Source organism: Sciurus carolinensis, chromosome 8 (assembly GCF_902686445.1).
Source record: "Sciurus carolinensis chromosome 8, mSciCar1.2, whole genome shotgun sequence".
Taxonomy (NCBI): Eukaryota; Metazoa; Chordata; class Mammalia; order Rodentia; family Sciuridae; genus Sciurus; species Sciurus carolinensis.
Genome location: NC_062220.1, coordinates 12,821,120 through 12,835,404, shown reverse-complemented (window position 1 = coordinate 12,835,404; position 14,285 = coordinate 12,821,120). Strand labels below are relative to the sequence as shown.

Below are 14,285 nucleotides of genomic sequence, written 5' to 3'. Positions count from 1 at the left end.
ACTAGAGGACATAATGTGAACACATTCTAGAACAAACTTCCCTTATCAGATACAAATGTAGGGTAATTTTGATGAAACTGAACTCTCTTCCATCAAGTAAAGGAAAAAAGTTCCCTCCAGTTGGCCAAGATTGTTCAGGGTCTTCACGGGGTTCTCTCCATGGTCAATCATGGTATGTGGGAAAATGGGAAGATCTGCAGCAGGATATGCTCAAGATGTGCAATGACTGAGCAGCAGAAGAGGACAAAGAGGGAAGAGAAAATGCTGCAGATTAGATGTGGGCCCAGGGTCACCCAGAGGGAGGAAAAACTTATGTCGTGGAGGAATGCATTTAAGAGAAAGGAAGTAGGTTTTGTCTATAGGGATCATCGAGCAACAGAAACACAGTTGGGCAGAAACAGGTGCAGTTTTTAAAATCACTGCCTGCAGCCCTAGGTAAGTAGACCAGAGAGATCCACCAACGGTGTCGAGTGATAACCACCTGTGTTAGTTTTCTGTTGCTGTGTGACAATCACTGCAAATCGGGCAGGTCAGAGCAACAAGTCATTGTCTCACAGTACTGTATGTCAAAGGTCCAGGATGGTTCTGTTGGGTCCTTCTCAGAGTCTTCCTTGGTGAAACCGAGGTGTCACCTGACTGCATGCTCATCTGGAGCTCTGCTGGCTCCTCCTCCAAGCTCACTGCCACCATTGACAAGAGTCAGTTCCCTATGGTCAGAGGCCTGAAGAGCCCATTTCCTAGTTGCCAATCAGGGAGAGGTTGCTCTCAGCACCTGTGGCTTCGCTCTGCCCTCCATCTCCAAACCCAGACACGCACATCACATCTTCCTCCCCTTCAAGCTGTGACCTCCCTTTCCACCACAGGCTCTGTGTTTCGAGGGCTCCTGTGATTAGGCCAGGTTAGACCCATCTGGATAAAATCCCTTTTGCCAAATAATGTAACATAATCACAGGAACAATATTTCTTCAAATACTTGGTTTCCATCTGCATTCCAAAGGGTCATTGGGTCATTCTTAGAATTCTGCCAACCAGACCACTGGAGATCAAATGCCAAGAAAATGAGGAACACAAATGCGGATCACATACAATCAAAGCCACTGAATTAGAATTCAAACCATCTCAAGTGGCGTTTCAGTCTTGGTCATGCTAGGGGCCACATTGTGGTCCTACAGCCTCAACAAGAGTCACAATACAAAGGTAGAATGGAGCGGCCTTCACTAAGATGGCACCATGAGCAGGTCTAGGAAGGAAAGACCAAGAGGTGGAATGGATGCTGCTCCTACTGGAAGGACATGAGAGACTCAGAACAAGACCGAGAAGCATCTTAGTCCCTGGGTTTACCAAAGGGAAGAAAATCAAGACCAGGACAGTTGGTAATGGAAGGGCAGAATGGGATGAAGGTTAGGAAAAATGTCCTAAAGAGAATAAATTTAGTTGGCAGAAGGAAAGAAGTATATAATTAGGTTTTTCCTTTGGAATTTTGAGGTAACCTAACATGAAAGTAGATTTCCTTATGGGTTGATTATTTGGAAAGGTAGCACAATACTTTTGTGTTAGTCAACTTTTTGTTGCTGTGACAAAGTACCTGAGATAAACAACTGAAAAGGAAGAAAGATTTATTTTAGTTCATGGCTTCAGAGGTTCCAGTCATTTTCAGTCCCTGTCATTTGGGGGCTGTGGTGAGGCAGAACCTAATGGTGGGAAAGAAACAAAAGGTGCTCATCCTACAATAGCTGGAAAGCAGAGAGAAAGAGAGAGGAGGATGAAAATTGGTTTTCTTCTTGTGAATTGGCCCACCCTCCCATGATTAAACAACAGAGGTAACTGAGTGTGATTCAAACACTGATGTGTGACTGGGTATGGTGTCACATGCCCAACAACTCAGGAGGCTGAGGCCAGAGGAAGTTGAAGGCCAGCCTCAGCAACTTAGCAAGACCCTCAGCACTTTAGCAAGACCCTATCTCAAAATAAAAAATAAAAAGGCCTGGGGATGAAGCTCAGTGGTAAAGTACCTTTGGGTTCAATCCCTGGTACCACCCCCCCAAAATACGGATTAGTTGCACAGAGATGAATTGCCATTCAATTCCATGAATGGAGAAAGACTCATAACAAGATGAAAAAGGAAAATCATTCATTTTTATTGCCTATATTTTCTGATGATTTTCTATTCCTCCTTTGCCCTGGACATCCAATCCATATGTTAAGTGCTTTCCTTTTTAACTCTTAAATAACCTTGCTTTTCATCTACTATATCAATCACTGTTAACCACTGTCATGGTTAGTTGCTTTTTACCAGTTTCCTAGATAAATAAAATATCTCTCTTATTAAACTCTCTGGTTCCTTATTATCCATCACTCTATTTAATCCAGTGTTATCCCTGCACCCAAATTTAATCTACACTGAGAAGGGTTGCTGCTACCCCTTCCTTCCATGACTTTCCATGTTTACAATACACAAGATCAAAGTTTATTGGCATGGAAAACGACTGTGGCTATATCTTTAATAATTTGAAAGGGAGGGAAATTACTAGAAAATATACTTTGTATGATCATGTTACATCCTCACTAGAGTCTAGGATGTTATCATGTAGTCCTGTGATTTTCCTTTTGAATCCCTTTGATAACTTTCCATATTAAGAGCATCAGAGTTGAGCCCTGAAGAGGACATAATCACTATATTTATTAATCATGCCTCTTTGTTTTCTGTATTTTCTGATACTTTGTTATCAGGAGCCTTGCTGATCTCGAGGACATGTCCTTCCCAGAGTTAACAAATTTCTAGAGAGAGTGAGCACCATTCTTTGAAGCATACTGACCCATGCTCCAAGTCAACTTTCCTGGGCTCTCACGCTCTGGGTCCCTATTCTACTGCGCTGATCACCCAAGGGATAGGTACCAGACCCACTGAGACAACCCCTAGACCCTAGAGACCACTGAAATTACAGACCTGATTGGTCTGCTTACTCTGCCTTACCCACTAATTCCAATGAAAACCACAGGAAAGTCTCCTGCCAATGTTACCAGTGTGGGATTTCTATTGTTATGGTTTCTTTCTAATTTGGTCTTGAGGTCTCCTCTTTTATCATGGCCCTAGTACAACATCCATTCACACTGTCTACCCCTCACATACAACACTGCATTCTGTCTCCAAAACATGCTACGCACCTATTTCCATTACATGACTCATCTGCACACTCTGCACATTCAAATTTTATTTTAAAAATACACTATGTAGCTAAGCGTGGTGGTGCATACCTGTAATCCCAGCAGCTTGGGAGGCTGAGGCAGGAGGATCACAGGTTCAAAGCCAGCCTCAGCAACTTAGTGAGGCTCTAGGTAATTCAGTGAGACCCTGTCTCTAAATAAAACACAAAAAAGGGTTGGGGATGTGACTTAGTGGTTAAGCACCCCTGGATTCACTCCCCAGTACCAAATAAATAAATAAATAAAAGTCGAATGATATTATGTGAAGCATGCTCCATTCTCTTAAGTTTGTAGGCTCCTGCCTCTGGGTTCCTTCACCTTCTACAATCCTCCCTGCATGAAAATGCCAGATTATGATGTTTGTTCGTACAGCAATCTTCCTGATGGCTTATAAAATCTTCAAAGTCAGAAGATAGGACTTGCCATAATTTCTCTCCATGTATAACATGCATTTAATAAATAATCATAATAAATATGGGGGCAAAAAAGTTGACTTTTGTGTCTCTGTTTCTGACACAGAGTCTTAGAGAGCACCTAGCACACAATGTATGTTCACTATATGTCTGTTAACAGAATAAGCAAAAAAGTCAACAGTGTCTACGTTGATTTGACCCCAGGCTTGCCTCTTCTCCCCACCTCCCTCCAAACTGTATTTCTTGATGTAACCCCTTCCCAGCCTTACCTTCCTTTTCTGTCTAAGGGCGGAAATGATGGGCAGGATGATGTCTCCCAAAGATGTCCGCTACCCAATCCTCAGAAACTGTAAGCATGTCACCTCACATGGCAAGAGAGAATTGAGCGTGTGGATGCAACCAAGTGTGTCAAACAGCTCACCTTGAAATGAGGAGGTGATCCTGGACTGTCTAGCTGGGCCCAGTATAGACAAATGGGTCCTCAGAAGTGGCTATGGTCAGAGTGCTGCTGCTGGCTTTGGTGATGGAGGAAGGGGACCAAGGAACAAGGCGGGGCTCTAGGACCTGGGAAAGACAAGGGAACAGATCTCCCCGTAAAGGTTCCAAAATGAACACAGCCCCTCACTGCTCTTGGTTTAAGCCCACTGAAACCCGTGCTTAACTTCTAATCCATGGCTTAAGACATTTACAGACTCTTCTTAAGACACATTAAGACACTTCTAGAACCATAGCATAAGTCATTTGTGCTGTTTTAAGCCCCTAGGTTTATAGCAATTTAATATAGCAGCCATAGAAAACTATTATAAGGTTCTGGTTCCAACCCCTCAGAGAAGGTGGCTGAAAAGAGCTATTGGGGTAATAACTAAGTAAAGGTGAGGAGATAAAGACAGGAGCTTGCCACTTTTAAGGGCTTCTGCTCTTGCAGAGAAGATTCTTGAATCTTGAAGATTTTTGCAAATCTTCATAGGTTTAGGATTGGAATGTTCCAGCAGGGAGCTCCAGTCATCTCTACCTCAGAGAGCAGGTAGAGATTCTCTGGGAAGAATTCCTCCCTTGCGTCCTGAGGTCAGTGGCCAGTACAGTATGCATGGCCTTTGTTAAATAGCACAAAGCTGCAAAAGTGCTGGTTGCTGCCAAGAGAGGCAAGGAGGCTGACAGAAGGCACAGGGTGTCACCCTCTGGGTAGCAGATTAGAATCCATTCTCATGGTTGCAAATGAAAGAGAAGACTCTGGAACATGAGCTGGCTTCTTCCTGACATTCACAATAAGCAGCCCACCCACACAACATCAGCACACAGAGAGGCATTTGCACAAGAAACTATCACATCGCCCCTCAGAAGAATTCTATCCCGTGGTGTTTGAAAAGAAACAGTGCAAAACACGTGCAGTTCCCAAAATGTATGAAATAAGGGTGAATGTTTAAAAATGAAACATGGTAACTGGTGTTTATTTCAATTAAGATGCCAACCTGTATAAAAATATATGTTCAGTTTGACAAAAATTGCTATAATCATGTGAAAGCAAGACAAAGGACAGTAGGTGGAGAGAGAGCAGACACCTCCCGTGGGCTCTCCTGCTGTTGATATTGCAGTCACACCTTTAGCCTGTCCACAGAACCAGTCCTGCTTGGCAGTGCCACCAGGATTAGCAGGAAACTAGGCCAGAGATAGCACAGGACACATGAGAAAGAAGGAAGCACAAAGCCTGGAAAGGGCGTTGCAGTAAGCCTGTTCTGGGTGCAAGCATTGCTGTAGATTGGAAAAGGTTTCCAACGGGAAGAGGGTGAGATATGGCTGTGACTGCAGCAGGAGACAGGACACTTTGCTCTGGGTCTGCAAGGTTTTACCTCTTTACTCAGTTATTCAATTCAGTGTCATGACAAACCTGTCAGGGAAGTACATTCCAGATTCCAATTGTCATAGGCTAATTTATACCCTTCCCCCAAATTAATATATTGACACCCTACACTCCAGTCCCCAGGATGTGACTGTACCTGAGATAGAATCTTCAAAGAGGTAATTAAGTTAAAATGAGGTCATTTGGGCGAGGCCCTAGTGCTTAGAAGAGGAGCTTAGGACAAACACACACACACACACACACACACACACACACACACGAAAGACCTTGTGGAAACTCACGAAGATGTTGTCCACAAGACAAAGAGAGAGACTCCAGAAGAAACCTGTCCTGCTGCACCTTGATCTCAGATTGTTAGCTTCTGGAACTCTAAGGAAATAGAGTTTTGTTGCACAAGCCAGTCTGTGGCACTTTGCTATGGAAAATGCCCTAGGAAACTAACACACCCACTTACTTATAAAGAAATTGAGTTGCATATGGGTTGAGTAAATTGCTCAAGCCCACAGAACTGATCATTTCCACAACGGGATTCAAGTTCAAACCTGCTTTAGAATCTGCCTCCCTAACCATCATAAGGGTGGTACTCTTTAAAGAACACATGGTTCGATAAATTAAACTGTGTTAGAAATGATGTAGAAATAAGAAGGGAAAAGTAGAAAAGAAGTGTTTTAATCTGGATCTGAGTTGGTCTATAAAATATTCACCTTGCTGAAGCTTTTTGAAGAAAAGAACTGGTCTAGAGAAAAGTCTAGGGACCCTCACTGGTGTGGCCCAAGAGGGGCAGGTGTGCTCAGAGAGAACAGGGGAAACAAAGGGCCTGGTGTTCCAGGCTCTGTGGACATGCTGTTCCTTGCAGCTTTCCCACTGGTTTTCTGGAGGACTCTGGTCAGTTTCTGCATCCTTCTCACACAAGCCTTGTGAATATCAAAGAAGCACAGTCCCTGAGACACCTTCTAGTAGAAGCAGGGAAGAAAGTTGTATTGGAAGGTTTTCAGAGTATCAGCTAGAAGAATGTTCTGGAATCCATACGACCCAGCACTAGGGATAGAGTTTATCATTGGTTCCCCTGACGTTGGCAGTTTTGAGAAAGATACACTGACATAATCTTTCTAATGATGAAATGGGGTGAGATGGTGGTGTAGTTCGGTAGTAGAGTATTCACCTAACTCAAGCAAGGTGCTGGGTTCAATCCCCAGAACTACAAAAGAAAAATAAAAGGAAAAGACCCACTGACCATTGGATCATCCAGCACTAACCACATAGATCATCCAGCACTAACCATGAATCCCAGCATTTCGCCAACACACAGACAGCCTCTCTACACAAATTATGGCAAACCTGAGGCCTGTGATGACCCTGGCCTCTGAGCCACTCAACAGAGGAAGCTGCTCAGGCCCTTCCCTGTCCTGGTCACTCCCCTTCCTTGCCTTTCCTGTCCTCATCACTCTCGTACCCCACCTGACCACATGTTTTTGGTATTTTTTATCGTACTCACTTTTTGTTGCTACCATACACATTATCACATGTTTTGTGGCTTAGAACAATGCAAAGTTGTTATCTTATGTGGTGAGAAGTCCCATCCAGGTTCACCTCACTGAAATCAAGGTCAGCAGGGTGTGTCCCTTTCTGAAGGATCTGGAAGAGAACCCATTGCTTTGTCTTCCCGCTCCTTTGCACTCCCTTCAAAGCCAGGGATGTCCCCTCTCTTCCCTCTGAGAAGATCACGTTTCTCTCTGAACAAGGCTAGGAAAGGTTCTCTGCCTTTAAGGACCTGTGTGATTAGATTTGGCCCACCAAGATAAACGCGATACTCTCTCTACATCAGGATGAGATGATTAGCAGCTTCGATTCCATTTGCATCCTTAAGTCCCATTTACCATCTAAATAAATGTATTCACAGGCTCTGGGGATTGGGACATAGTCCGTCCATTACAGAAATATTCCACTAGAGGGCACTAACACATTTCTTAATGTAATCACCCAATTCAGTAAGAGGAGTTTGATCAAATTAAATACTGTATCATCAATTAAAAAGAAACATACCAATATGCCTCATCGGGGTCTTTCAAAGGTCAACCACAGAGCACAGGACAATAAAGGGTAAAGTGAATTCCTCAGAACCAAAAGAGCCTGAGCTTAAAGCAAAATAGGATTTGAAAGGTGGCGAGAGTTCTATGTCTGCACTCAAATCACACCATGTATTTAAATTAACTTTAAATTAAATGTAAATTAAAGGGCAGAACATGTGCTCTGTCACATGGGTTTTAAGCAACAGTCCCTCAGTGGGGTAGATGCAGGGATGATCATATTCCTTAAGATACCATTGCCCAGGGTGGGTCAGTGAAGGATGCTGGGAATTTCCTGAGTGGTGCCAGGAAGAGAGCAGAGACCTGGGCATTCAGGAAGAGGGCGGGGACAGCTAAAAGGAACGTGTTACACGAAAATGAAAAGGCCGATGGAGCTGCTTCTGTGCTCCCCACCAGCTAGAGGACTCTGTTTTCTTCCCAGTCCCCTTGTTAGGGACATAGGAGCCTACCCTGCCTAGGGGAAATAGAGTAAGTTCTCAAAACTCATGCTGGCACTGGCCTTGGGCAGAGGAAATCAAAGGGAAGAGGGTAGGAAGGAAGAGTGGCTCCTGATGTCCGGATGGGACGCGGTTGGCAGGCGCCTTTAGTTCCTTGGTTGATGCAGAGAAGGAGAGAAGCCTCGTAGTCAAAGGGAAGAGGTGGTGAGTCACGTGTCTGATGAGACTGAATTAGCTGGTAGGGGGACTGGAAGGTAAAAGCAGCAATCTCCTAAATCTTGACTTACACTGTATGAAAAGTACATTGAAAAAATGACATACCTCCACAATGCCAGAAGCCCTAAGGAAAGGGAGAAAATCCAAAGCCCAGTAGAGAGAGGGCTTAGTTTTTCGGATGTGGGTAAACTGAAAGAGTTCTGGAGAAATTTGGAGAGGGGGAGTTGACTTCAGTGGGATTTTGAGAATGAAAGCTGTTTTCCTTCCCTCAAGACCCACAGCTAGGATATGGCGGATTTTCCAGGACAACACAAACACCTAGGGGTGAAGCAGAGTCAAGCCTGCATCCCGCACCCTTTTCCAGAAAGGTATGGTGCCGTAGCACACAGAGACAGAGAGCACGTCTCCTTGGGTAAGAGTCAATCCAGGAGAGCGCCCTCCTCCCTTGCTCACCTGGAATGGGAACTGATAGAGCTGCACCTCCCACCCTGAAGGGGGCTGGGGGCAAAGGTCATCTCTGAGGTGGAGGGTGGCTTTGAAGCTGCCACCGGAGATGAAAATGATTTGACAAAGTCCTAAAGATCTCAGGGAAGCTCTAGCTGTGGATGGAAGCATTTAGGAGGGGTCAGGGGCAGGCCCCTGCCCTCCTAGGAATACCATGGTCCCAGGGGAGCAGCTGCTGGCTCCAGCACCCACAGCCCAGTCTCATCTGCCGAAGGACAACAAGGTCACGCGTCTAGGATTCTGAACGGGATACATAGTGGTAAAATAATCCAGGATGTGCCTTTGACTGTTTTTCCACCTGAGCTTCTTTTCAAAGGTATCGACTGAAAAATATACCAGGAACTCAACAGTCAGGAAAATACTGGGAATGCTTTCTGCGGAGTAGAAATGACGTTCTAAAAATAGCAGAAGGCAGTTTTGATAACAGTGTAAGCTTCATGTTCTCACATTTCTAAGTGATAACAAACATGTTATGCCAGTCTGTACCATCGAGATCCACAATACATAAATATTTGGCAATTTTACCAGAGTGTATTAATAACAAAACATGATGCATCTATGAAGACTAGCAGCCTCAAGGAGATTAAGGGAAATGACTGATCACAGGTGTCCCCAGCCTGAATTGGCCCTGTGACCAGAGAAAGGGGAGTGGCTTCTATCCAGGAAATGTCTCTGAGACCCAAGTCACTAAAGAAGTAGAAATACTCCAAAAATCATCCGGTGCCCCCAGCAGACACCTGTCTGATGCAGGTGTTGTGTTATGATGCTGCCATGGGCCCCTGGCTCCTGGGCGGTGTGGTCCTTTGTCTTCTGGGAGCAGGTGAGTGCCAGACCAGGTGGGCGACCCTGGGCCTTAGCTTTCAGGCCTCGGCTCTAGTCCTTTCCTGAGGCTGCAGCATCAGATGGCCCTTCCGCTGTCTCTAGCTCTGTTTCCTTCCTCCACAGGCCCCCTGGAAGCCCAGGTGACCCAGACCCCCAGATTCCTCATCACCAAGACTGGAAAGAAGTTGACAGTCACTTGTTCTCAGAATATGAACCATGACTGTATGTACTGGTATCGACAAGACCCAGGGCTGGGTCTCAAGCTGATCTATTTTTCAATTAACGTTCAGATGGTCGATACGGGAGATGTCTCTGACGGGTACGCTGTCTCTCGGAAAGAAAAGGAGAACTTTCCTCTGACACTGGAGTCAGCCAACATCAACCAGACCTCCCTGTACCTCTGTGCCAGCAGTTTCTCACAGCACAGCACAGACAGCTGCTCTCTGCACAAAAAGGGGCAGCCACAAAAACGAGGAGCCTCCTCCCGGGAAGCCAAGAGGAAAACTGCCCCCGCCACCAGTGACCACGGAAGCCCTCGCCACACCCCAGCTTCCGGGACCCTCTGCCATTGTTAATGCCCACGGGCCATTTCTCCTTTCCCCCCTGCTGTACAAAAGAGCTTATCAAAGTTCAGGAAGGACAAGTCACCCTGAGAGGCCTGAGGTCTGGGGCGACTCTCTGCCGTGGAGTTTCAATCTTCAAATACAATTGAACTATTGCCCAAACTGCCACTGCAATTTGATCCCGTGCTCTAGGTCCTCTTCCTGTGTCCCCACACTTGGAGAGAACACCATGTTCTGAAGAGCTTACTAAATCCAATGTCCCCAGCTTCCCCATCTCAGCAGATGATTCTGGCACCACTGAAATCAAACAAGCCAGAGACGCAGCAGTGACCTTCATTGTCTCTCCCACGTTCTCCCCTGTACCCGATCCACGGCCTCGTCCTGCACCTCGTAGGTGCCCCACATTTTTACTGACTTTTCTAGCCTCACTGATACGCTGTGGTCCTGTGAACGTCATCTCTCATCTGGATTCCTCTAACCACACTCACCTGCCAGCCCACCTGCCAGTGTGCTACCTGCTCCTACCCACAAACACCTCTCTGGAGCCTACCTCCTCCAGGGCCTTTCTGTTCACTTAAGGGTCAGGTTTCTGCGAGTTTGCAAGTCTCTTCACAGTTGTATGCTGTGGCGGTCCACCTGTCCACCTTCCCAACATGGGCTTCCCCTTGCCTTCAGCCAATACTCTATCCAAAAATGTTCCGCTTCTCTCAGACCCATAGATGTGTCTTTTGCTGTCTCCCTTCTGGGCCTTCGTCTATGAGGCCCTACCCACAGCCCCTTCCTCTCCCTGGTTGTGCATCTGGATACCTAACCAATGATTCCTTCATATACCACTTTAGAAGTCATTTGCTCCAAGATGTCCTTAAATCCCTGAAGGATCAGTTCCTCTTATGTGCTCTTATTACAGACTGAACAGAGCTAACCCTAACAGAACCCACCACAAACTACCTGCCATGGGGACCAGGATTCTCAGCTGCGTAGACCTTCGTCTCCTTGGAAGAGGCAAGTCAGATGTCCAGGTAGGATATCCTTTTACTTGGTGTGCCAGATCCTATATTAAGCCTTTTTCTTTGGTTATACTTCAGTATCCTTCCTAAATTCTCTCCTTTTTATCTACAATGTCCATGAATCAGGGACCTATGAGGTTTCAAGGTCGTCAAAGGTACAACCACAATGGGTACCAAGACCTCTCTATGTGTGGGTCAAGACAAGAGCCAGGAGTAAGGCTACAATTAAACTCTTGTTCATTTGGTGCCTTGGAGTACCCCAAAATGGGACAGCACTGAGATATGTCTTGTCTTGAGACTAGACTGAACACCTCCCCAAGCTTCAGACAGGCAGCCCCCTCAGATACTCTGCCAGCAGTTAGCCCACCACTCTGCACAGTCACTTCCTCTCTGCACAGAAAGGGTGTCACAGGGGAGAGGTGGCCTACCTTTCTGAGCCCAGGGAGGAGGCCCAGGGAGAAGCACTCGGCAGCCCTTCCTGTCTTCCCGTACTGGAGACAGTGGGGCTCCCGGGGTCCATCCCCAGCACAGCACCTGTTATGGAGTTGACTTCCTCTTTCCCTTCCTGCTCTTTTCTGTTTCACTATGGCTTTCCAAGCTATCCCCTTTCACAGAATCAGCCTGAATCAACCCAGTTTCTCATGCCCCTTCCTGCAGAGTTGGCCCCCAGGACTGTCTTGGGGATGCATAGGCCCTTCCTTTTATTTACCTCTGTGTGTCAGGGAACAAGTTAATCTTAGTCTATTGCCTTTCATTGAAGCACGTCACACTACCTCGTACATTTATAGATTTTGCTTAAAGTAGGAATATTCAGATTTTACATGTCTTGTGCAAAAATTAAAAATAAATCCCATTCTATAGAGATAAGAATGACTTTTCCTGTTATTATTTCTTTTAAGCATAATTTATTGATTTGAAATATTTTGTATAAGCAAATGGTCCAGTGAAGTTTCATGTTGAGCTATGTCAGCAGGTTGATCCGTGGTAAGGGTACTTCTTTTGGATTAGAGATCAGTGTTTATGGTAAGGTCAAAATTAAGAATCTGGGTTCATGATGACTTTATATTATTTCAAACAGCTTAGAAACTGTTCCATACCTATGACTGATTTGTGTACATAGCCATATTTTCAAAAATTGATATACCATGTGAAAGTCTAAACAGATGGTATAATAACTACAAGAGAAACTTGGTTGAAAAATATAAGCATCACAGTGATATCTGCACCTGATCCTTTTGTTTTGATTGTTCTTCATGTGCAACAAAATCACCTGGTGAGATGTTTTTGTTTGTATTGTGGCAAGAACATTTAGCATGAGATCCTGTTAGCAAATTAATTTAACACAATTTTATGTGTACAATGCAGTACTGTAAACTAAGGTATAATATGGTCCAGCAGATCTCTAGAGCCTTATCACCTGTCATGGCCTTTCTATCAGTTGAATGACAGCTCCCCATTCCCCCTGTCTTCCGCCCCTGGAAAGCAGCATTCAATGCTCTGCTTCAACTGGTTGACATTTTTGCTAAGGAAAATAAACCAACCATGGAAAGAAAACGTCACATGGAAAAAGCCTTTCACCACCAAAATCGTTAGAATTTCTGACACATAATGATAAACACAGAGTCATTTAATTGGCTTTTGTTATTATTCTGAAATTAATGCGCCCTCTTTGCTTGCACCCACTATTGGTACACCTCTGTCCCCAGCACCTGCCAGGTGAACCTGCATGTGTGGGTGTTTGCACCACAGCTATCACCAATGCAGCAGCATAGAAAGAGGTGTCCAGCGAAAGGGCTTTCCATCATACCCATGAGAAAAATCACACTTAAGTACCAGCTTCTACAGAAACAAAGAGCAGCAATTGGAACAGAAGTACTCCTGAATAAATAGTGCAGTACACCAAATCTGTTCTTAAGGACATGCACACACACACACACACACACACACACACACACATACACACATCCACCGTACCCCCTTCACTCTCTAGTTCGTCCAGACTCTCCAGTCTAGTGACGAGGAGGGATGGTGAGCGTGGGTGGGAAGATGACATCACAGTCGGCCTGTAGCTGGGAGAAGACCATTCTGTCCTCAAGACTGTGATGGCATTGTGGCTGTTCCGTGGGGTGGCCCTCTGTTTCCTGGTCCTGGGTGAGTTCTGGGAGTGGCGGCTGAGGTGTGGGTGGAAAGCCCTGTCCTGTAATTTCTACGACTTGGGTACAGGATTTTCCCTCATCGCCCTTCCTGTTGGTCTCTCTTTTCACCTCCTCTAATTCCTTGTAGGCCTTGTGGACACAGAAGTAACCCAGATCCCAAGATTCCTTCTCAAAAGGATGGGGGAGAAAGTGGTGCTGGAATGTTTACAGGATAATGACCATGAAAGAATGTTCTGGTATCGACAAGACCCCGGCCTGGGGCTACAGCTGATCTATTTTTCATATGATGCTGACAACAATGAAAAAGGTGATATCCCTGAGGGGTATAGTGTCTCTCGGAAGAAGAGGGAGAAATTCTCCCTGATCCTGGAGTCTGCCAGCGTCTCTCAGACGTCGCTGTACCTCTGTGCCAGCAGTGCATCCACAGTACTGCACAGCCACATCCTCCCTGCACAAAAAAGAAAGTGACTCTGCCTCCACCTCCTGCTGGCTCCTGGGGCAGGTTGGTGACAATTAGAAAAAGGTGGCCATTAAGAAGAAACCTCAGCAGGCACTATCTCAGCAAGGGGATCAGGAGATCTATTTCACCCCTGCCAAGTCAGGGAACACTCTGAGGTTAACCTGCCAAACACATGCTGTCCCCAACCTGAATGTGTGAGACTCTACCCAACAAGAAGTCCTCTCACATTCACGCTGAGCTCTGTTCTATCATTTTCTGTTAGTTTTCCTTCCCTTTTCTCTCCAAGTCCTTCTCCCTTGACATTTTCTAACTTGTTCAGCGTCTGGGCTCTTGGTGGTGTCATGAGAGGGCTCTAACACATTCTCAACCTTTGGGATAAATTTTACTGCTCATGTGCTGATTCAAGAGGAAGTCTGTAGAATTGGAATCCTGTTCATTCAATTGAAAAAGAGAAATACTCTGATTTAAAAAAAAGAATTCTCCAGTTTCTTTGATAAATCCTGTTTGTTGAGAGAATTCTTGTCAGGGAGGGAATAAACTATGATGCAGAAAGAATTG

At 45.4% G+C, this 14,285-nt stretch overlaps 2 gene segments (V, D, J or C); both read left to right on the top strand.

The window, feature by feature from the left end:
* Positions 1-9,440: 9,440 nt before the first annotated feature.
* On the top strand, positions 9,441-10,196 carry LOC124990394 (T cell receptor beta variable 27-like). The segment is given in 2 exon segments: positions 9,441-9,539; positions 9,665-10,196. Coding segments are annotated over 2 exon segments (528 nt in total).
* An 847-nt stretch (positions 10,197-11,043) lies between these two features.
* LOC124990612 (T cell receptor beta variable 28-like) lies at positions 11,044-13,735 on the top strand. The segment is given in 3 exon segments: positions 11,044-11,123; positions 13,102-13,262; positions 13,395-13,735. Coding segments are annotated over 2 exon segments (390 nt in total).
* The last annotated feature ends 550 nt before the right edge of the window (positions 13,736-14,285 follow it).